General features: G+C 51.4%; 1 protein-coding gene across 1 annotated transcript; it reads left to right on the top strand.

The window, feature by feature from the left end:
- Positions 1 to 281: 281 nt before the first annotated feature.
- On the top strand, positions 282 to 7,010 carry TCF15 (transcription factor 15). Its single transcript, XM_041733377.1, has 2 exons — positions 282 to 882; positions 6,103 to 7,010. The coding sequence occupies exons 1-2, from the start codon at positions 352 to 354 to the stop codon at positions 6,175 to 6,177; spliced, it is 606 nt and encodes a 201-aa protein (XP_041589311.1). The 5' UTR covers positions 282 to 351; the 3' UTR covers positions 6,178 to 7,010.
- Positions 7,011 to 20,870: the final 13,860 nt, after the last annotated feature.

Raw genomic sequence — 20,870 nt, 5'->3', positions numbered from 1 at the left:
ATCTGGGCACACCCCACCCGGGCCGCCTGGACCCTCTGGACCCCTCGGCCCCGCACACACCGGCCCGGCTCGCTCGCCCGGCCCTGGAACCCTCAGGGCGGGCCACTCAGCTCCCGGGCTGCTTTCAAGCTGGGGGACGGGGGCGGCGGGCGCTTCGCCATTGGCCGGGGCGCCAAGGCCGCCTCCCCATTGGCCAGGGCGGCGGCCCCGCCCCCGCCGGGGCGGCCTCGTGATTGGCCCCTCCCCGGCTATAAGGCGGCGGCCGGCGGGGCCGTGGGAGCGCGCGGGAGCGCACGGCGGGGCGCGGCAGACGCCGGGACGCGGCGCACGGAGGGACGCGGCCCCGCGCCCATGGCGTTCGCGCTGCTGCGCCCCGTCGGCGCGCACGTGCTGTACCCGGACGTGCGGCTGCTGAGCGAGGACGAGGAGAACCGCAGCGAGAGCGACGCGTCCGATCAGTCGTTCGGCTGCTGCGAGGGCCTGGAGGCGGCGCGGCGCGGCCCGGGCCCCGGGGGCGGGCGGCGGGCGAGCGGCGGCGGCGGCGGCGGCGCGGGGCCCGTGGTGGTGGTGCGACAGCGGCAGGCGGCCAACGCGCGGGAGCGGGACCGCACGCAGAGCGTGAACACGGCTTTCACGGCGCTGCGCACGCTCATCCCCACCGAGCCGGTGGACCGCAAGCTGTCTAAGATCGAGACGCTGCGCCTGGCGTCCAGCTACATCGCGCACCTGGCCAACGTGCTGCTGCTGGGCGACGCGGCCGACGACGGGCAGCCGTGCTTCCGCGCGGCCGGCAGTGCCAAGAGCGCGGTCCCCGCCGCCCCCGACGGCGGCCGCCAGCCCCGCTCCATCTGCACCTTCTGCCTCAGCAACCAGCGCAAAGGGGTGAGTGCGCGGAGCCTCGAGACCCGAGCCGCGGGGTCAGGGGTCGGCGGGGGACGGGGCCTCCTAGGGAAGCCGAAGAGCAGCAGAGGCGCCCGTGAAGCGAGGGCGAAGCCACAGGAAGTTCGGCGGGGCTGGGGCGCTCCCAGCCCAGGGTTTGGTGTGCCACGGAGCCACCCGCCCAAAGTCCCCCAGCCAGAAGTGGGGCAGGGGAGCCCAGGGAACGGAGATTGCTCGCCGGAGCTGTGCTGGGGAAAGAGTGTGAGGAAGTAGTTGGAAAGGCCATCCATCGTCCTATCAAGCGCTTCCCATGCGCGACGTGCGTTCCTCCTCCTTTCTTTTACACTCGCAAGAACTCTCTGGCAGGTACTTGTTCTGCCCGGTGTATCAGTGATGAGGACCTGAGGCTCAGGGGGGTGTGCTCACAGGCTCACAGGTGCTCACCAGGGAAGCCAGAACGCACGTTCTTTTCTTTTCTTTCTTTCTTTCTTTCTTTTTTTTTTTTTTTTAAGATTTTCTTTATTCTTGAGAGACACACGGAGAGAGGCAGAGACACACACAGGCAGAGGGAGAAGCGGCTTCCTCCAAGGAGCCTGATGCAGGACTTGATCCCAGGACCCAGGAATTAAGACCTGAGCCAAAGGCAGATGCTCAACCACTGGGCCACCCAGGTGCTCCCAGAATGCAGGTTCTGTTGCTTGTTGGTCCGCGTTGCCCTGAACTACCCCTACCAGTAAAATAATTGTCCCCCATCCTGAGACTTGACCCAAGGGCAGGAGACTGGGAAGAAGGAGACACATATCCCCAGCTGAAAGTCTGAGGTAGCCAGCTAATGAGCAGTAGGGGTCTCCTACTGCTCCATTAAGAAGATAGTCTCCCCAAAAGGGATGGAGTGTGGGGGCGAGATCACTGTTGAGTCAGCTGGAAGGAGCTGGAGTTGAACTCCTGTGGTGTGTCCCAGATGAGGATGAGAACCAGTCTGGTAGGGCGCGGATGAGGCTGAGTAGCTGCAAAGGTTGCAAGGGGGCTCTCCTGGTTGGAAGCTGGTTCTCCTTCTGCCTCGACCCCAAGGAGCCTGCTTCATCCCCCACCTTTCCCTCTCTGTCCTGGCCTTCTCTTACAGTAAGGAACCTCTTTGGATTGCAGCAGCTGGCATTTATATCTGGAGATAGAGACTGGGAGAGTCCCTGACTGACCTACAGCCTTTTGGAAAGTGAAAGGGCACAGGGGATGACCATCAGGTCTCTGAGTCCCCTATTCTTTGGTTTTTACAGCTGTCTAGGCCCCCTGCTTCACTCTGTCCTGGGGAAGCCTCTGTGTCCTGGCCTCAGACCACCCTCTTCTGACTCATCAGACTCCCAGCCTGGCCTCTCACCCCCATGGCTGCTTCAGATTCCGAGTCAGTCGTCTTAGGCTCTGTCTGACTCGTATGCTGCCCTTCCCAGCTGCGGGCCCTGGCCAGTGTTCCAGGCGGGGGTGGGGGGTGGGGGCAGGTGGGCCTTCAGGCATCCAGCTTGGGATGTGAAGGCTGGCCTGGCCCTCAACGATAGCCCTCTCACTGCCCTTCACCTGTTCCTTCAGTTCATCCAACCTTATCTTCCCTATGGTCACCTTTTGTTTGCTCTGAGAACATTTCCAGAGAAACAGGTTGTAGGTCTCCACCCACCACGGTCAGGAGCTCCTAGTGCAATGCCAGGGCCAGGGCAGGAGGATGGGGATGAAGACTAGGATGCTGCACTCTCATGGCGGGAGGATTGTCAGAGCCCAGAGGAAGCCCCTAGCCAGGGGCTGCATTCCTGACAGATGCTTGGGAACAGAGACAGGCAGATAAGTGGGTAGAGAAAGGTGTTCTAGGAGCAGGGCACCACAAGAGTTGGCATCAGGAAACATGATGTAGAGAAGGAAAGGAGAAGATGGGGAAGGTGGCAGAGCACAGAGGGGATGCAGTCTTGACGGGCACTGATTTCCTGTGCTAAGCACTCTTCACGCATTCTAGTCAAAACCCCTCAGTGGCAGTGGGGGAAAGAGGTGCTCTGGTGACCCCCACCTGCTGAGAGATGCTGTCCCTGGTCCAGAGACGCTGTCCATTATGAAGTGAGGGCTCGAACTCAGGCCTGCCCGACTGGGAAGTGGGAAAGGTTATTGGCGGGGAGGGCAGGCAGAGGTGGCGGTGGGGAGCTGTACCTACAGGCCTGGGGAAGTTGTGTCTACCCTGCGCCCCTACCAACAGTGGTGTGGGGGTGGGGCAGGGGGGTCTCTGCTGGTTGCAGCCTGTCCCATGGATCACAGGGACTTAGTCGCCTAGGTCTGGCTCTTTCCCCGCGATCCGTGTACAGGACCAAGAACCTAGCCAAATTTGGCTGCAGAAGCCATGCTCACCCCCACAGGCTCCTCTGGGAGTAGGCGAGGGGGGTGATCCTGGCCAGCTCCGGCCCCTCGAAGACTCAACTGAAAGAAAATTGACTCTCTCATGGAGTAACTGCGGGGGGGCTCCCTTCTGGGCTTGGGGGCCGGAGAGCTCCAAGGCCTGGACTCTACTGCTTTATTCTGAGCCACCACTTCCCTCCCACGCGGCTGGCCTGAGGACAGGGTCATCAGGGACCACCAGGCAATCTGTAGTATCTTTCTGTTTGAGGAGGGGTTAAGTGTGGTCCTCTGTGGTAGAAATAGCAGCAAGTGGGAAGGACGCCTGGGTGGCTCAGCAGTTGAGTGTCTGCCTTCAGCTTGGGTCATGATCCCAGGGTCCTGGGATCGAGTCCCACATCAGGCTTCCCACGGGAGCTTGCGTCTCCCTCAGTCTATGTTTCTGCTTCTCTCTCTGTCTCGTGAATCAATAAATAAAATCTTTTAAAAAGAAAGAAAGAGAAAAAGAAAGAAAGAAAGAAAACAGCAAGTGGGAGATGGAAGGGGGATTCTGGTCTCTGCCATTTCCCGCTTTGTCAGCTGGGGGTGGAATTGGATAGGATCATCTTGTAAGGCACTCCCCAGTTGGTATACACGGCTCAGGAGCAGATGTGGCACAGAGCATGATGTGGCAAGGAGGTACCATTACCTGATGATGCTGATGATAACTCTGTGAACATCTGTGAACGCTGACTATGTGCCTGATGCTACACTAAGGACTTTACCTATGTGAATGCATATAATCCTCCCAGTAACCACTTTGCACAGGGGGAGACAGGCTCAGTGGGATGAAGTCACCTGCCTGAGGTCCAACAGGTAGTCCATGGCAAAGCAGGGATCGAAGCTTAGATCTGTCTCACTCAAGCCCAACTCCTAATCATGGTGCCTCTCAGAGCCCGGGCACTGAGTTCCTCGGGGACAGAGAAGCTGGGGCCTAGACGGGGCCCCTTCTAAGTGCTTTTGGCAGTCTGCAGGCCTCTTTCACAGCTGCATCTGAAATAGACTGCACCTTGGGGTGGCAGTAGAATCATTTTGTCCCCATTTCATAGACGAGAACACTGAAGCTTAGGGAAGTGAACAGTCCCAGCATTGGCATGAGAGCAGGGTCTCCTGATGACTGCTAGACTTGGGGAAGAGGTGGCTCCCCCTGTCCCTGATGGCATAGAGTGAAAGAGTGGAAAGCTGGTATTTTGTCCTCGACACTACACCCCCTTCCCCCATATCTGTCCCCCCTTCTCAGCCACTCCTGCCAGATTTGTCTAGAAGCCTAAGCCCCAGGCTCTGCTGGGACTGTGGCCTCAGCCCTCAAAATAGCCCTGCCTGTGAATGAACACGTTGTCCCTGGGCCTGGAGAGCCTCGAGGGAGGCTGGGCTCACATCTGGATGGATCTGCCCCAACCTGGGCCCAGGGCGGAGGGGGCAGGGGGCAGAGCTCCCAGATGGTTGGCTATTTCTCTAGATGGCTGAGAAAGATGCCTGTCCTAGCATCTCCTAGCCAGGCTCACTGGGGTGAGTATTTACAGCAGGATTTCAGATACCAGCATGTCCTGGAAGCAAACAGACTATTGGACGACATGGATTTCTAGCCCAGCTTTTTTACCAACTGGCTGGGTGCCTCTGGGCCAGTCATTCAATGGCTGGAGGCCTCAACAGAGAGGGTGCTCTAATGTCTGTGACCTCAGTGGCCACAGTGAGGATGATACCCCCATGTTAGACCTCAGAACACTGGTAGGGATGGTCAGGTGACTTCAGGGGCTGCCACCATTAGCTCCTCTTCCAGTGGGCACCGCTGATTCAAGCAGCATTAGTTGGCACCTGCTCCATGTTAGGCTTAGGGCTGCACCTGGGACTAAAGAGTGAAGAACATTTCCCTACCACTCCCTCAGCTCCCAGCCTGGTGGGGGAACGAAAAGAGACTCCATCTTCCCCTTCTAAGTTTTCTCCTGTTGAAATGTCCCTGGAAGTGCTGGGTAATGGCAGGAATAAAGAAACTTTCCCAGGGAGATGGGGCCAGTGAGCATATTCCTGGCAGAGAGAACACGCTGAATGAAGAGAGAGACCAGAAATCCTGGTTGATTTCTAGCCTCCCTGCCTTCCTCCCAACCCAATCCAAAGGTTGATGAGCAAGCCACTGGGCATACAGTCAGGGAGTGGGGAGGACCCTGGTAGGGTTCATTTGTCTTGCCCTTTAATGTAAAATATTATGATTTTAAATGTGTTTGTTTTTTTAAAGCAACAAGTTACATGGGGAAGAAATGAAAAAGGTAAAAAATGTAGATAGCATTAAAAAAGAAAAAAAGCCTCCCTCCCACCTATCGTACCTCCTCCTCATGAAATCCCTCTCCTCTGAGGAAACCCATTAGCAATTTCCCACGTGCCGTTCTCTAGACGTCTCAGCATACAGGGACGTCCACTCAGTTCTTGCTTTTGTCCTTAAATGAAGTTATCTCTCCATCATTCCCTACCAGTCCTGAAGAGTCTCTTCGGCCTTCTGCTCTGGAGAACTTTATTGTGTGGCTGTGATTTTTTTTTTTTTTTTTTTTTTTTAGATTTTATCTATTTATTCATGAGAGACACTGAGAGAGAGAGGCAGAGACACAGGCAGAGGGAGAAGCAAGAAGCTCCCTCCATGCAGGGAGCCCGATGTGGGACTCGATCCCAGGACTCCAGAATCACGCCCTGGGCAGGCGCTTAACCGCTAAGCCACCCTGGCATCCTGTGGCTGTGATTTATTTATCAAGTCCCCTATTGCTGGACACAGAGATTAGTTCCAGTGTTCATGGTGACCTGATTGAACTTTCTCTTTCTTTCCTCTTGCAGGGTGGCCGTCGTGACCTGGGGGGCAGCTGCTTGAAGGTGAGGGGGGTGGCCCCCCTCCGAGTGCCGCGAAGATGAGCCTAGTTCCCTATGGCATTTGTTCCAAGCAGGACCCTGGAGAAGGAGGCCAGAGGTCAGCCACTGGTTGAACAGGGGAGAAGACCCCAGAGCCCAACCCAAACCACTTTCAAGTTGGGACCAGGGGGCAAGGGTCTGGGCCCATGACCCCGTGGGCAGGCTCCCTGGGACATCTCCACCGCACCCCAGAGAGCTGTGAGGACCCAGCCAGCCAGCCCCAGCCCTGGCTAGTCAGAGACAAGGCAGAGCTTTTGGAAAAACAAAGACTGTTGGTGACAGAGGATGTGTGCATATCTGTGAATGAGTGTGGGTGTGTGTGTGTGTGTGTGTGTTAGAGAGAGAGAGAGAGAGAATTGGTGGGTTTAAAATAAAGTATTTTTAAATAAAAGATGTACCCAGCTGGAAAACAGGGGAAGGGGGAGCGTGAGGGAGGGACTTGGGACATCAGAGGCCCGAGGCAGCCCCTCTCCTAGACTCTACCACAGGTGCTGCCCTGCCCCCTGGAGGCTGTGGGGCTGGGGGAAGGCAGGAGGACCCACCTCAAGAAAAGATAAGCAGACTTCACAGTCGTCTTGAACAGCCGTTAGCTGTCTGGTGCAGTTGGTCAAGAAATCTGAATTTTATTTATTTTTGAGTAAGGAATATATTTATCCACATGGTTCAAACGTGAGAAGGTACAAGAAGAAATATGGTGAAACTTCCCTCCTTTATGTCCTCCAGCCACCAGCTCTCCCTGCAGGCAGCCTCAGCCACCAGATTTTGTAATCTGTCCCATTCCCTATGAATAACCAAACAAATACAGAAACATAAATACAAATATATATGTTAACATATATATATATATATATATATGAACTTTCTTCCACTCTTTACACAAACAGTAGCATGTTGTCCTTTCTTTCTGCCCCTTGCATGTCTCTCCCTGATCTAGACTGGCTGTCGTCCTAAGTCGGCACACAAAGGTAAAGGGTAGCCAGCCAGTCCCTTTAGGAGCTGCATATTCCACTTGAACGTCCTGTACCATAACCCGTCCCTTATCTGTGTTTTCACAGACAGGGCTGTGTAGGCACGCCGTTTTGAAATGTGCTAACGAGATATTCTTGCCCCCGTTTTAACTGAGATGATTTGGAGGAGCAGAGAGACCAAGAGGCATGTGGCATGATGATGAGGTGAGGTCCATCCCTAAAGACTTCCCTTGCCCCAGAGATGCCTGGAATGGAGTGCCAGTCCCCAGAGCCCCAGTGGCTCTCCAGCAGGCCTGCGAGGTGAGAGCTGGTGTTTCCCCATCTCATGGATTCAGCCAAGGTGGTGATGGGAACAGCTGGTCCGTGGAGCCAAGTGCACCTGGCTCTCCTGCTGGGACTGCCCCTGTGAGGCCAGGATCAGAGAGGCTCAGGAGGTGGGAGGGAAGGAAAGGCGGAGAGAGGGGCCAGGTGAGGCAGCAGAGCCAGGCAACCACCCTTTCCTCAGGGCCCACTCAGGCCTATTTTAAAAACGTTCTTAACAAACCCTCTTAATTCGCTTTTACTGACTGGCACCAGGCCAGAGTCCATGCTTGTAACCACTCTGCTCTACCACCCTCTGCATTTGGCCTTTTGACTGAGCCTGAAGTGGGGCTGCCCATTTTGCAGATGAACGGATTACTGAGCACACACTCCATGCCAGGTGCTGTGCCAGACACTACAGTGGTGAACCAGACCCACCCTCATCTGCCTCGCAAACAAAAACTGCGGCCCCAGGAGAACGAGGGGGTCAGTCCAGGTTGGAGTGGCTGTAAAACCACCACATTTAACTTCTCTGGTATGCGAAGTGGAGGAAGGAGGGCCCCAAGGGGCTGAGGTCCAGCCTGGCAGCGCTTTCCAAGCACCCTCTACCACGCTTTCCAGTGTTCCAGGGACACTGACTGGGCTTGCCTATCCTGTCCCAGTATAGTCGTGCTTCCCCCTTGGGGAGCTAATTAGGAAAGCACATTGTACTCCCTGTGTGTGACCAGGGCCATGGCCAGGCAGCCCCTGGCAAAGCCGTAGGAAAGGACTGTGACTTCGTCAATGGCAGGAAACCCAGGAGTGGGGACAGAGCAGACACTTGGGTGCTCTGGGCTGGAGGCCCACTGCTGCCAGCAGATTGGCTGGGTGACCCCAGAGAAATTGCTCGACTTCTGCTCTGGGCCTCCCTGGGCCAGTCTCTAACCAGCAAGAATAGCTAGGACAGAATGATCATTATTTGGTTTGCCTGGTTAAAAAGTTTTTAATAGACCATTTATGCACAGGGTGGTTAAGTAATTCAGTACCTTCCTCAGTCTCTTCCCCGAAGGCAATGGCTGGGAACACTTTCCTGTGTGTTCTTCTAGAAGTGCTCTATCCTGATTTCTAGTACTGAGAAAGCACTTACAAGTTTCTTTGCTTATGTTTCTTCCATTGTAAAAAATATAAACGCTGCAAGACCCTAGAAATATCACCCATCCCAAAGACGACCACAGTTAACACTGTTATCCTACAGAGTTTTTGTAAAGCAGACACTGAAACAAGCATTTACAACATGCTAAGCTAAAACTTGCCCCCAAAGTGTAGCTTACATGCAGGAAAGTGTACCTGCTGGGAAGTGCACACAGCCCAACAGGTTTTCACAAGCTGCACACACTTGTGTACCCCGCGTGCAGACCAGGAAGTGCAACAAGAGCTTCGGGGAGCCCTTCTTGCTCTCCTCACACAGGGTTCACAGAGTCCTCAGTTCAAGAGATACAAAAGAGAATAAAGCATCAGTAACGTCACCCTTCCTTCCCAGCCACTCAGTTCCAGGTCTCAGAGGCAATTACTGTAAATCAGGGTCTTGAGGATTCCTGTGGGGACAGTCTCTACATACATAGGCAAGCCACATAAGCGTTGTTTTCTCACATAAGTGGCAGCCTTGTACACATACCATTCTGCACACAAAAAAAATTCCTTACCTCTTGGAAAGCCTTCAGTGTTCAGAGCTACTTCAGACCCGTTCACAGCTGCATAGCACTCTATCCCACGCACTTTGCAGATTATGGGCTTCCTTGAGCTTCGTTCCCAGGTAGTGCGATTAACTCCCAAACCTTGGTGAGGGCTGCAAGGCTGGCCTGACACTTGTGACTCAGAACAGGCATAACCCCAGACCAGTACCTCCGGGGCCCATTTGCCCAACATCCCTGCCCCCAGTGTGCACGCCTCCCACCTTCCGGGCTGTTGGCCCAGCCAGGCTCCCCAAGGCTCCCTGAGAGAGAACCAGCTTGGAGCCAAAGGAGTAACAGGAGCTCACAGAGAAGAAACCAAGGGTTGAGGAGGTGACCAACTTCAGCCAGGCCACCAGGGACCATGAAGGGGAGGCTTAAATTTCAGGTCCCAGTCTCCACCCAAAACGTCTTAGACACTAGAAGCATCAGCACAGGGGGATCCCTGGGTGGTGCAGCGGTTTAGCGCCTGCCTTTGGCCCAGGGTGTGATCCTGGAGACCCGGGATCGAATCCAACGTCGGGCTCCCGGTGCATGGAGCCTGCTTCTCCCTCTGCCTATGTCTCTGCCTCTCTCTCTCTGTGTGTGTGACTATCATAAATAAATAAAAATTTAAAAAAAAAAGGAAGCATCAGCGCAAAAACCATCTCCAAGGCCACCACTTCACAATGAGCTGACTGAGCCAATCCAGAGGAAGCATCCTGCCCCAGTGAATTCCTGGCCCTACTGGACCACCAGGACCCCAGGTCCCCCTTGACACACAGTGCTCTCTTCCCTAATTTCACAGTTGGAAGTGGAAGACCTCAGAGGTCACCCCTGACAGTGAAGGACTCAAAGCCTGGAGAAGGACGGCAGTGGGCCATGGGTATGTAGTATTTGGATCTGAGCAGGACTGAGAACACATTGCCCCTTCCTTGAGCCAGTTCTCCACTGCACTAAGCTCCTGTCATTGGCTCAACCCCTTCCAATTTATGAGGTGCCTGTTAGATTAAAGAACACCACAAAACAATTCCAAAATGTGTGGTAGGTTCAGCAGGCTAACTTAGGCACCCGTGTACAGTCACAAGTTACAACGCACTATCGTGAGAACGTTACATAGAGGATTTACAAAAATCTCAATTTATGGAACATGCATGTAAAGTTGAATGTATCTCTTGTTACCGTATGTTTTACCTCATGTGGATATGATCTCAAAAGTTGAGACCTGGATGACAAAATGTAGGACATGACCTTGAACTGGATCCGGTATTGTAGGGAGATATGCTATAGAAGACAGTTGACAAAATCAGGGTAAGAACAATAGATTGGATAAAAGTACTGCAGCAACGTTACATTTTCTGAATTTGCTAATTCAGCGTGGTAATGTAAGAGGATATCCCTGTGCTTAAGAAATACATCCTGAAGTATTATCGAGGGGTAGAGGAACATGATGTAGGGGACATATTCTGGAATGGTTCAGAAAAAAAAAAAAGTGTGAGCCAGAGAAGGATACAGAAAATGTGGCAAACTGCCCAAACTTGGTGAATCCAGGTAAAGGGTATATTGGAGTTCTCTGCAGCATTTTCACCTCTCTGGATGTTTGGAAGTGATTGCAGAACGGAAGGTTAGAACAAAGTCGAGACTTTGGCCCACAAGGATGTGAGGCCAGCCAAATGGTCTCCTGGCCCCCTCTGACTCGCCCTTCAGCCGCTCCAACTGAAGGTAGAAAATGCCCCCAGTGGACCCAGGCATCATCCCTGCCCATGACTCTCAGGCCCGCATGCCCTTTGGGAGGCTAGGGTGGTCCCAGTCCCCAAGAACTCCTGCCACTGTGATTTATGTCCCTGTGAGCTTCAGCAGCTGTGAGCACAGGTCCTGCCCAGCAGCCTGCAGGGTGGGGGTGGGGGTGGGGGGGTGGTCAGCGTTTGCTTCTCAGCGTGTCTAATCCAGACCAGACTTGCACACCCCACGGGCCTGGGATCAGGCTCCCAGGGGGCCAGGGTCAGAGGGCAGGCCAGCAGGGCCTGGAAACCAGGGAGGCGCTGAGGGTGAACCGGCTGGAAAGCAGGAGCCCTGGCCTGGGCTAGCTTGGCGGCTGCTCCTGTGTGACCTGGGCTGGGTATCTTCCCCTCTCTGGGCCTTGGTTTTCCTCATCTCAGCAGTTGGCTAGTGGTGGACCAAAAGGGTTTTGTAGCTTGACAGATGGGCTTTGTCAGAGGGAAGGCTGGTAGAATTTAGGAGTTGTTTCTTAGTGCCCAGAGCCTCGAAGCTTGGAAAAATGCCTCACTTTTTGAAAGCCTGCTCTGTGCCTGTTCTGGGTCTGTGCACTTTAACATCAATTAATCAATATAGCCTACTCAACAATCTGCACTATTATCACCCCACTTTGTAGATAAGAAACGGAGGTATAGGAAGGTTAAAGAATCTACTCAAGGGGCACCCGGGTTGCTCAGTGATTGAGCGTCTGCCTTTGGCTCAGGTTGTGATCCTGGGGTCCTGGGGTCAAGTCCCACGTTGAGCTCCCCACAGGGAGCCTGCTTCTCTCTCTGCCTGTGTCTCTGCCTCTCTGTGTGTGTCTCTCACAAATAAGTAAAATCTTTAAAAAAATAATCAAGGTCACAGGGAAGCTGGTAAGTGAATGCATTTGAAGCAGGTGTCCTGGCTGCCCCACATAGCCTCATCAGGTGTGCGTCTGGTCCCATTGGACCCTAAGTGGACCTGGGCTTCCAGAGCAAGACAGAAAAGGGCAGCACACAGCCTAGGTTGTACCCTTACTTTAGGGTGTCCAGAGGAGCCCAGGGCCCAGGCTGTACTGATGAAGTCAGAGTCTGGGGGTGGGTTCCAGAGCCTGCATCTTCCACAGGCTCCCCGGCATTGCAGATGCTCCCAGAACTGGAGAGGCTCAAACACAGACTCCTATAGGCTCTCAGTGGAAGGGCCTCTGAAACTTATCTCCTTGGAGACTTTCAGGTCACCAGTGGGGAAACTGAGGCCCTGGGCAGGCAAGGTGCATCTCCAACGTCATACAATGAGTCAGAAATGAGCCAGAGCCAGATACCATGTGTCCCAGTCACTGTTTTCCTTGCCTGGTGACACATCCCAGAGCAGAGATAAGCATAAGAGGAAGTGACCTTGATGGGGCTCGCTTAATCTAGGTTCATCACCCTCGTTTCTCAGTCTAAAAAACCGAGTCCAAGGCCTCCCAGCTAGGTGGTGGCATAGCCATGATGTGAATCCAGAGAGACTGGCTCTGGATCCCATGGTCTGAGCCACGGAGAGGAGGTAAAACTTGTCAGAAGGCATAGGATAGAGTTTGACATCATAGACCAGCTTTGGATGGATCAATCCGTTAGTTAGTCATATGTGTTTGCCCTGCTCTGTGGACCACACAAGGCTCTAAGGATGATCAGAGAATAAGACTGCTGTGGTGCCCACCCTCGTGGAGGCCACAGTCTAAAAAAACAGGCTCTGAGCAAATAACAATGTGACAGGTGCTTCCAAGTCATGGGGTGCCTGTGTGTCTGGGAGAGAGTAGAGGAAACGGGGTGATGCTCTAAGGCCAGAGAAGGCTTTGCCAAGTGTGAGAGGCTCTGCAAAGTCGTCTAGCCCACCCTGCACCAGATGAGCAATGGGGTACCTGTGGGTCCCCAGGGCTCCCCCTGAACATAACCTGATAATCCCTGACACATCTCCCTGAGCACCCAGAGCAGCACCACCTCTGCGCTGGTGGTTCGAGCCCTTGTAACCCATTTACTGCTCCCCACCCCAGTGAGGCAGGGGCTGTTCTCATCCTCGTGGCTCCCCCAGCTCACACAGGGTCTAACGCCCATCCTCTCATCTCCTTCCTTTCCTGCCCGGGGACTACAGCTGAGGTTTCAAGGCTCTCCCCAGGCCGGGCCAGGGCCTCTGCCTGCCGCACCCTCCGACTGCCAGGGTGCTGCAGCATCCCCAGTGCCATGGGCGGTGCTAGCACAAAGCAGGTGCTCAGCAGATACCTGCCAAAGGACCCAGGGGCATCCCACTGCCTGACTCTGTCTTCATGCCACACTGCAAGGCCCATTGTACCCATGTCACTGACGGGGCTCAGAAAGAAGCAGTGCTGGCCTGAGGTCACCCAGCTAGGAGTGCAGTTATGCTTCGAACCCAGATCTGTGGTTCATCCCATCTGCAGAAAACCCATGCGGCCTGGAAGCTCAGAAGATACTGGCAAGGAGCCTTTAACCGTAGAGGAGAGCAGGATGGGCCCAGAGCTTAGGGAGGAGGAAAGGCGCTGACCAGCTGGGAACTCCGTGGGAATGTCTCTTGCCCCCCAACCCCACCCCACCCCAGTAGGTCCCCCAGGCAGCAGCCAGGGCAGGGGGAGGATGGGGTCAGGGAGGCGGGGCCATGTTTTGCTCTCACTACTCACTGGGCTCCTGGAGGCAGCCTCCCCCCCCCCGGCCCCCCCCCCCGCCTCTCCCTCCCCCTTCAGCCCAGGCCCATTGCCCCCCACCCCCACCCCTGACTCTCAGAAAGCCCTGGAAAGGCTGCTTTCTTTGAGACAGGAAGGTGTCCTCAAGTCTCAGGAAGGAAAAACAGTCAAGCTGAACCCACCAAGACCGTCTCCAAGGGGCCAGGGCTGGCGCCAGGCCAGGCCTGACATCACCTGGGAACTGCCTCGGCCCAGGCCCTGCAGCTGCAACACGCCTCCTGGGGGGACGTGCTTTTGCTATTTAAAAAAAAATAATAATAATAATTAAAAAAAAAAAAACATTTCCAGTCTGGTGTTTTTAAATGTGCTTTTTATAGTGGCCCTGGGGTGTGGTTGTTTGGGTGTCCCCCCCCACCCTGTTTCCACGAGTCCTGATTTTCACACCACACAATGTAGCCTTTGACCAATTCCAGCTAATTCCTGGGGATTCTGGGCAGGACCTGCTTCCAGTCTCTGACCCCCTCTGATTATCTTTTATCTATCCAGATATATTTAATTTTAACTATAAAAAAATACTGAAATGTTTGCCTGTGGTATCACATTCCAAAAGTGCCTAAGAGCATTGGGTGAAAAGTAAGTGCCTTCCCAACCCCGAGTCACCCTTCGGTCCCCGAGACAGCTCCTCTTATTTTATCCAACAGAACCTCCTCTAGCACTTATTATGTACCAGGCACTCTTTGGAGCAATTATATAATATTAACTCATTACATCTTCATAAAGCCCATATGAGTTAAGGTTTCCATTGGCTACTTCCTTGTGAATGTTGCCAAAGATATTCTGTGCATATAGAAGCAAACCTAGATCTATAATCTTTCCCCCTCCCCTTTAAAAAAAACACAAAGAGAAGCTTTTTATACAGCCTGGTCTGCGCTTTGCTTCATTTACTTAAAAATATATCTTGGACTCATTTCATATTGGTACACACAGAGATTCCTCTTTCGTCTTTATAGCTGCATCGTATTCCTGTGTATGGACGGATGTGCCACAATATAATGAATGTGGCCACTCATGGTGAACATTAAGGATGTTTCAATATTTTCTCTTATGAACAATGTTGCGATGAATAGCCAAAGTAATTTTTCTAAAAGCATAGCTTGGACCTCAGGAGTCCAATACTCAAAAACTCTCCATCTTTCTCCTTTATATGCAGAAAGGCACCTTAAGTGTAGGGATTATTAAGAACCCCTTTGGGACTGTGATGAAAGCAATGAACCTGCTTCCCCCAAACACTCATGGACAACTGAGCTTCGTGTGGGGTTCAGGAATTCCTGGAACCCCCACCCATGGACGCAATAATGCCAAGACACCTCTCCAGGCTGTGTTGTGCCCAGGGCTTGGGACTGGACATTTTGGATTGCCAGCTCCACTGCTTCTGAGTTTCACGGCCTTGGGAAAATTCATGTCCCTCCCTGCCTGACCCTACATCCTCTTCCCACTGCCCTTACAGCCTAATCCAAAGTTCTCTCTGGCATGCCAGCCCCTGCCACCCACCCCTCTCCCAGCTTGCTCTCTGGGCTCCAGGCACATCAGTCACCTTTCAGTCCTTAGGACACACCAGGCACACTCCAGCCTCATGGCCTTTCTTTTTGCTTCCCTCCACCTGGCATGCTCTTCCCTGGATCCTCAAGGCTTGCTAATTCCCTTCATTTAGATCTCTGCTCAAAGGCCACCTCCTCCAGGAGGCCTGCCTTGACTACCCTAGCTACAGTAACACTCCTCCTCTAATCCTTTTTATCTTTGTTGTGGCAAAATATACATAACATAAAAATTCACCAATTTCAAAAAAATAAATAATTTTTAAAAATTCACCAATTTCATCATGTTTAAGTGTACAATTCAGTAGTATTAAGTACACCCACAACATTGTGCATCACCACCAGAAACATCGGGAAGTTTTTCATCATCCCGAACAGCTCTTTACCAATCTTTTTTTTTTTTTTTTTTTAGTTTTTATTCATCCATGATAGCCACAGAGATAGAGAGAGAGAGGCAGAGGCACAGGCAGAGGGAGAGGGAGAAGCAGGCTCCATGCACCGGGAGCCCGACGCGGGACTCGATCCCGGGTCTCCAGGATCGCGCCCTGGGCCAAAGGCAGGCGCCAAACCGCTGCGCCACCCAGGGATCCCGCTCTTTACCAATATTTATCCCCTTTACTTGTTTTAGTTTTTCTTCACAAGTTATTGCTACCTGACACTATGATAATTATTTATGTATACATCATGTTTACTGCCTGCCCCCTTTCACTAGAATGGAAGCTATGAAGAGGGCAGAGAGTTGGCCTCTGTTGTGTTGTGCTGCTATGGTACCAGCCCTTCAAGAGTGATAGGGACATAGTAAGTGCTCAGGAAATGGTTATGGATAAGTTAACTGATGAAGGGTTTTTCTTGTAGAAAAAGAGAATACAGGAAGAGACTGACTCTGCACAATTCGGGCCAGCCTCTCTTCCCCCCACTTGTCTACCCCTCCTTCTTTCTCCAACCACACTGAGTGTGCTGTACCCTGCAGTGCCCTCTGCCAAGCCTCTGTCCAAGAAATGTTTTTTCTTCATGCATCAAAGCCTGTTCATTTTTCAAAATTGGGGCCCTGCTCCAGGGCCCCTGGGTAGCTCAGTGGTTGAGCATCTGCCTTCAGCTCAGGTCATGATCCCAGGGTCCTAAGATTGAGTCCCGCATCAGTCTCCTCACAGGTAGCATCCTTCTCCCTCAGCCTGTGTCTCTGTGTCTCTCATGAATAAATAAATAAAATCTTTAAAAACAAAAACAAAAAACCCTGCTCCAATCTCCAACTTGCCCATGGCACTTTCTGCCTGGAATTGGCCAGGTCTTTTGTGGTTGTAGGTAATAGAAATCCAGTTCAAAAGAAAAAAAAAAAAAAGAAAGAAAGAAAGCAATCCAGTTCAAAGTAGCTAATGGGGAAGGGGAAAAGAAAGGTAAGCTATTGGCTTCCAGAACTGAGTTCAGGGCACTGATCTCATGGCTAAATGCAAATTATCCTAGGATACCGTTAGAACCATCCCTCATCCCTGCTTTCTTCAATATCAGCTTCATTCTCGGGAAGCCTCTCCTCTTGTGATGGCAAAGATGGCCGCGAGCAACTCTGGATCACGACTCATCCTTTTAGAAACCCCTTTGGAGTTTGGAGTAGGCCCCCTCCCTAGCACTTCCAGCAAAAAGTCTTAGTAAAGGCCCCCATTGGCTTGCCTTGGGTCATTTGGCCAGCCTGGTGCTAATCCCTGTGGCCAGAGGAATGAAGCATTCTGCCTGGCCAGACCTGGTCACATGTCCACCTCTGAAGTGCGTGTGGATGGGTTTGTCTGGCCCAAGTGACAAGAACCAAGAGTGGTGAAGGGCTGGTTTCCCAAAAGAAAACGGAGAAGTGGCCACTCAGCAGGCAAAAGCCTCAGATGTCATGAGCAATGCCTGTGTTGGAGCATTTGCCCCACCGCCGCCAGGAACCTGAGTAACTTTTGTAGGATGCACCTTCCTTCTGAATCTATGAGTTCCTTTGAAGCGAAGTCCAGTCACCAGCGCAGAGTCTAGCAATGGACAGCACCTGATGAACACCTCTGTGCTTCCCTCCTCTCCTTCAGGATACAGAGTCCTTTGTGCACTCAGTCTGTGACTTGGCCAGCTTCGGAGGACCCTGGCTCTGGCCAGTGCTGTGGCCCTGACCCCTGCCCTACCACCCTGGTACATCCTGTCCCTACCACAGGTGGATCAGGAGGTCCAGTTCTCAGTCCACGTCATTGGTATGACCTTGAGTGAGTCTGTGTTGTCCAGCCCCCCACACCCAAACCCCACTAAGCCTAAGTGGTCCCTTCTGTTAAGTAGGGGTTGGGAGAGGCATTTGACCTGAAAGGCATATTCTCCTTTTCAGTCCCTCGTATCCCTCTTTCTAATTTTTTCCATGTCTGGGTACCACCTGTGCTGACAGTTACATAATATTTTTTTTCTTTAAATGGATCCTCTTTTAAATACATAAATATATTCATTTCAAAAGGGAACTTTAGATCCCTCCATAAATGGAAAACCAGTATCTTGTGCCATAAATAGAAGGTAACCATAAAAATAAGTACAATGAAAACAAAACAATGTCATTAAATTCTTGCCAGATCCGGCTGCCTGCCGAAGGCTTAGAGGTGGAGGCTTGCTCTCTGTTAAAAAGGGAAGTAAGTGTTAAGAGAGGTGTTAAAAACACACCAGCATTCAGCAGAGACTTTCTCCTTAATAACAAGTTGAGAGAAAACTGGAAAGGGAGGAAGATTCTCGCTCTGGGCTTTTGTGGCTCTTAAATTAGGTGGGATTCCAACTAGCAGCAGCTTGGGTGGAACCTGTCACACCCACCCACTTTTAGGAGGTGAAGGACCTGGCTGTCCCCTTCCATGGAGGGGAACACAATATGTATTTACATTTGCATATATTTGCATGAAGAGCCTCTGAAAAGATCAGAAATGAATAAATGTGGTGGGAACAAATAAGAAATATAGTGGGGATGAGGCTCTTCACCCTTTTTATATTTTTTGAAATATTAATATATTACTCAAATTTTAAATAATGACAACGAGTATTTATTAGCATCTGTTCTGTGAGCAGACTGGATGCTAGGCATTGCAAATTCATTCATTCATGCATTCATTTATTGTGAGCACGTGTGCAAGCAGGTAGAGGGGCAGAAGGAGAGGGAGAGAGAGAACCTCAAGCAGACTCCCCACTGAGCACGGAGCCCAATGCAGGACTCAATCCCTCAACTCTGAGATCACGACCTGAGCCAAAATCAAGAGTTGGACGCTTAATTGACTGAGCCACCCAGGTGTCCTGTTCACTCTTTTATAAACTAACCAGTTCGATGAACATTAATTAGCACAACCATGGATCGAGAGCCCTCTGCTAGGCCCTGTGGGTTTATTTGTTTGTCCATTCAGTCAGCTAATGTTCATCAGGACTCTGACTTTGTTCACTCATCAGGATGGATCAGTGGTAAGTCCTGCCCTCAAAGAGATCACGGTTTAGAGGGGAAGCAGGTGGCCTGACAGACAAGCAAGCTGCCAAGAGACTGGACAGCAAACACAACTTGTGCAAGGGTGGGAGATGACAAATTGCTTGGACTCCATTGCAGAACCTTGCACGTTCTCCTGGGTGCAGCAGGGGGCAGGGAGGCAAAGGTAGGAGCAGAGAGAATGAGGCCAAGGGATTAAGGGGTGCCCCCTCATTAAGGTCCTGCCACCAGAAGAAGAGCTCAGGCATTAGGAAGCAAGAAATGGGAGGACAGGTTGTCTCTGATGCTTAGGTGAATCCCTGCCACACTACAAAATGCCTGAATCCATTCTCTCCATTCCCAGCACCGTCTTTGCCTTCTGCTTTCCTCTCTTACCCAGATGACTACTATAGCCCTCTTGCTAGTCTCACCCCTCTATCTTGTCGTCTCCAACTCACAGTAGCCAGAGTTATAGCTTCAAACCCTACAAGAGCTTCCAGATGCCCTTAGGATAAAATCCAAACTCCTTACTGTGGTGCACAAAATGCCCTATGACCCAGCCTCTTCCAACATCATCAACCTCATGTTCTACTGCGCTCTCCCTCAGTCAGTGCGCTTCCACCACTGGCCCTTTTACTGTTCTTCAGATACACTAGTCTTGTCTACCTCAGGGCCTCTGTGCATCCTGTCCTCTCTGCTTAGAATGCCAACTTCTTATACTTCAGGTTTCATCCTAAATATCATCTTCTCAAGAAAGCCTTACATAACCATATTATTTAAAGCAGGGCTCAGGGCACCTGGGTGGCTCAGTGGTTGAGTGTCTGCCTTTGGCTCATGTCTTGATCCTAGGGTCCTGGGATCAAGTCTTGCATCAGGCTTTCTACAGGGAGACTGCTTTTCCCTCTGCCTATGTCTCTGCCTCTTTCTCTCTCTCTCTCTCTCTCTCTTGAATAAATAAGTAAAATCTTAAAGAAAGAGAGAAGAGAAAGAAAGAAAGAAAGAAAGAAAGAAAGAAAGAAAGAAAGAGAGAAAGAGAGAAAGAGAGAAAGGGAGAAAGGGAGAAAGGAAGAAAGAAAGGAAGAAAGAGAGAAAGGAAGAAAGAGAGAAAGGAAGAAAGAAAGAAAGAAAGAAAGAAAGAAAGAAAGAAAGAAAGAAAGAAAGAAAGAAAGAATCAGCAAACAATGTCCCACATTCCAAATCTGGCCCACCATCTATTGTTGTAAATAAAGCTTTATTGGAACATAACCGTGCACATTCACATACGCATGGTCCATGGCTGGTTTCCCACTACAACGGCAGAGCCAAGAGCTGTGACAGAGACTGGACGCTCCTCAAAGCCTAAAATATTTACTATCTGATCCCTTGCAGAAAAAGTTTGCTGACCCCTGATCTGAAGCAACCCTTTCCTCTTCCCAAGAGCATCTCTGTTTCATCACCTCACTTATTTACTTCACATCACTTACAACAATCTGTAATCACATCAGTTGTGTGTGTGTGTGTGTGTGTGTGTGCTCAATTGTTGTTATCTCAGGAAAATATGGAGACAGTGGCATTTAGAACTCAACAAAAGTTTACTTGAAAGGAAGTTTTACCAAAAGTTACAGTTTTTATTTTTTATTTTTTTAAGTTACAGCTTTTAGAACGATAAATCACCAAATAAAAAATGCAACAGAGTTTCTGAGGGAAAATAAATCACCAAGGGTTAATCTGTCCAAAGTAGACAAAAGAGCAATTTTCTCTTCTGATTATTATATCTGCAAAGGTAATCACGTATTTTCAGACACAGTTTTGCAGAAGTAAGAAGTAAAGTTGTTTTGTCAAGGAGTCAGTAACTTACAGGAAAGGCTCAGGCTTCGGTTATTTGGGGATTTAGAACGAGACAGAGGGGCCCTGGTTATTCTCAGCCTACAAAGTGCTTCTATAATCTGACTGTTAGGCAAAAATGGGGACGACCCAGTTTGGTTTCCAGCTGCTGTCTGTTCCCCAGCCCTCCAGCCCACTAGTAGAACAGAAGAGAATAGTAGAACCCCCGAGGGAGGTACTGGGTATGTATGGTTTACCTCTGTATTACCAGTACCCAGCACAGGCCTGACTTACATCAGGGAAAAATTATAAGAGTCTGAAATGGGGGGCAGGGGGAGATTACTGGATGTCCTATGGAACACTATGCATTGTCTTCACCTCATGTCACATTAACTGATTCTACGGTGGTCCCTGCCTGTCACTATCTTTGAGCTCTCACATATCTCTGTAAATTGTAATGAGATTGACAGTAATACAAATAATTCTTGTCCA

The sequence above is a fragment of the Vulpes lagopus genome, chromosome 18, assembly GCF_018345385.1.
Source record: "Vulpes lagopus strain Blue_001 chromosome 18, ASM1834538v1, whole genome shotgun sequence".
NCBI classification, from domain to species: domain Eukaryota; kingdom Metazoa; phylum Chordata; class Mammalia; order Carnivora; family Canidae; genus Vulpes; species Vulpes lagopus.
The sequence above is the reverse complement of the archived record's forward strand: the minus strand, read 5'-3'. Positions and strand labels throughout refer to the sequence as shown.

Coding starts and splice junctions, on each gene's coding strand:
- TCF15 (XM_041733377.1), top strand. CDS start 352: ATGGCGTTCGCGCTGCTGCGCCCCGTCGGCGCGCACGTGCTGTACCCG. Junction 883..6,102: donor TCAGCAACCAGCGCAAAGGG/GTGAGTGCGCGG, acceptor TTCCTCTTGCAG/GGTGGCCGTCGTGACCTGGG.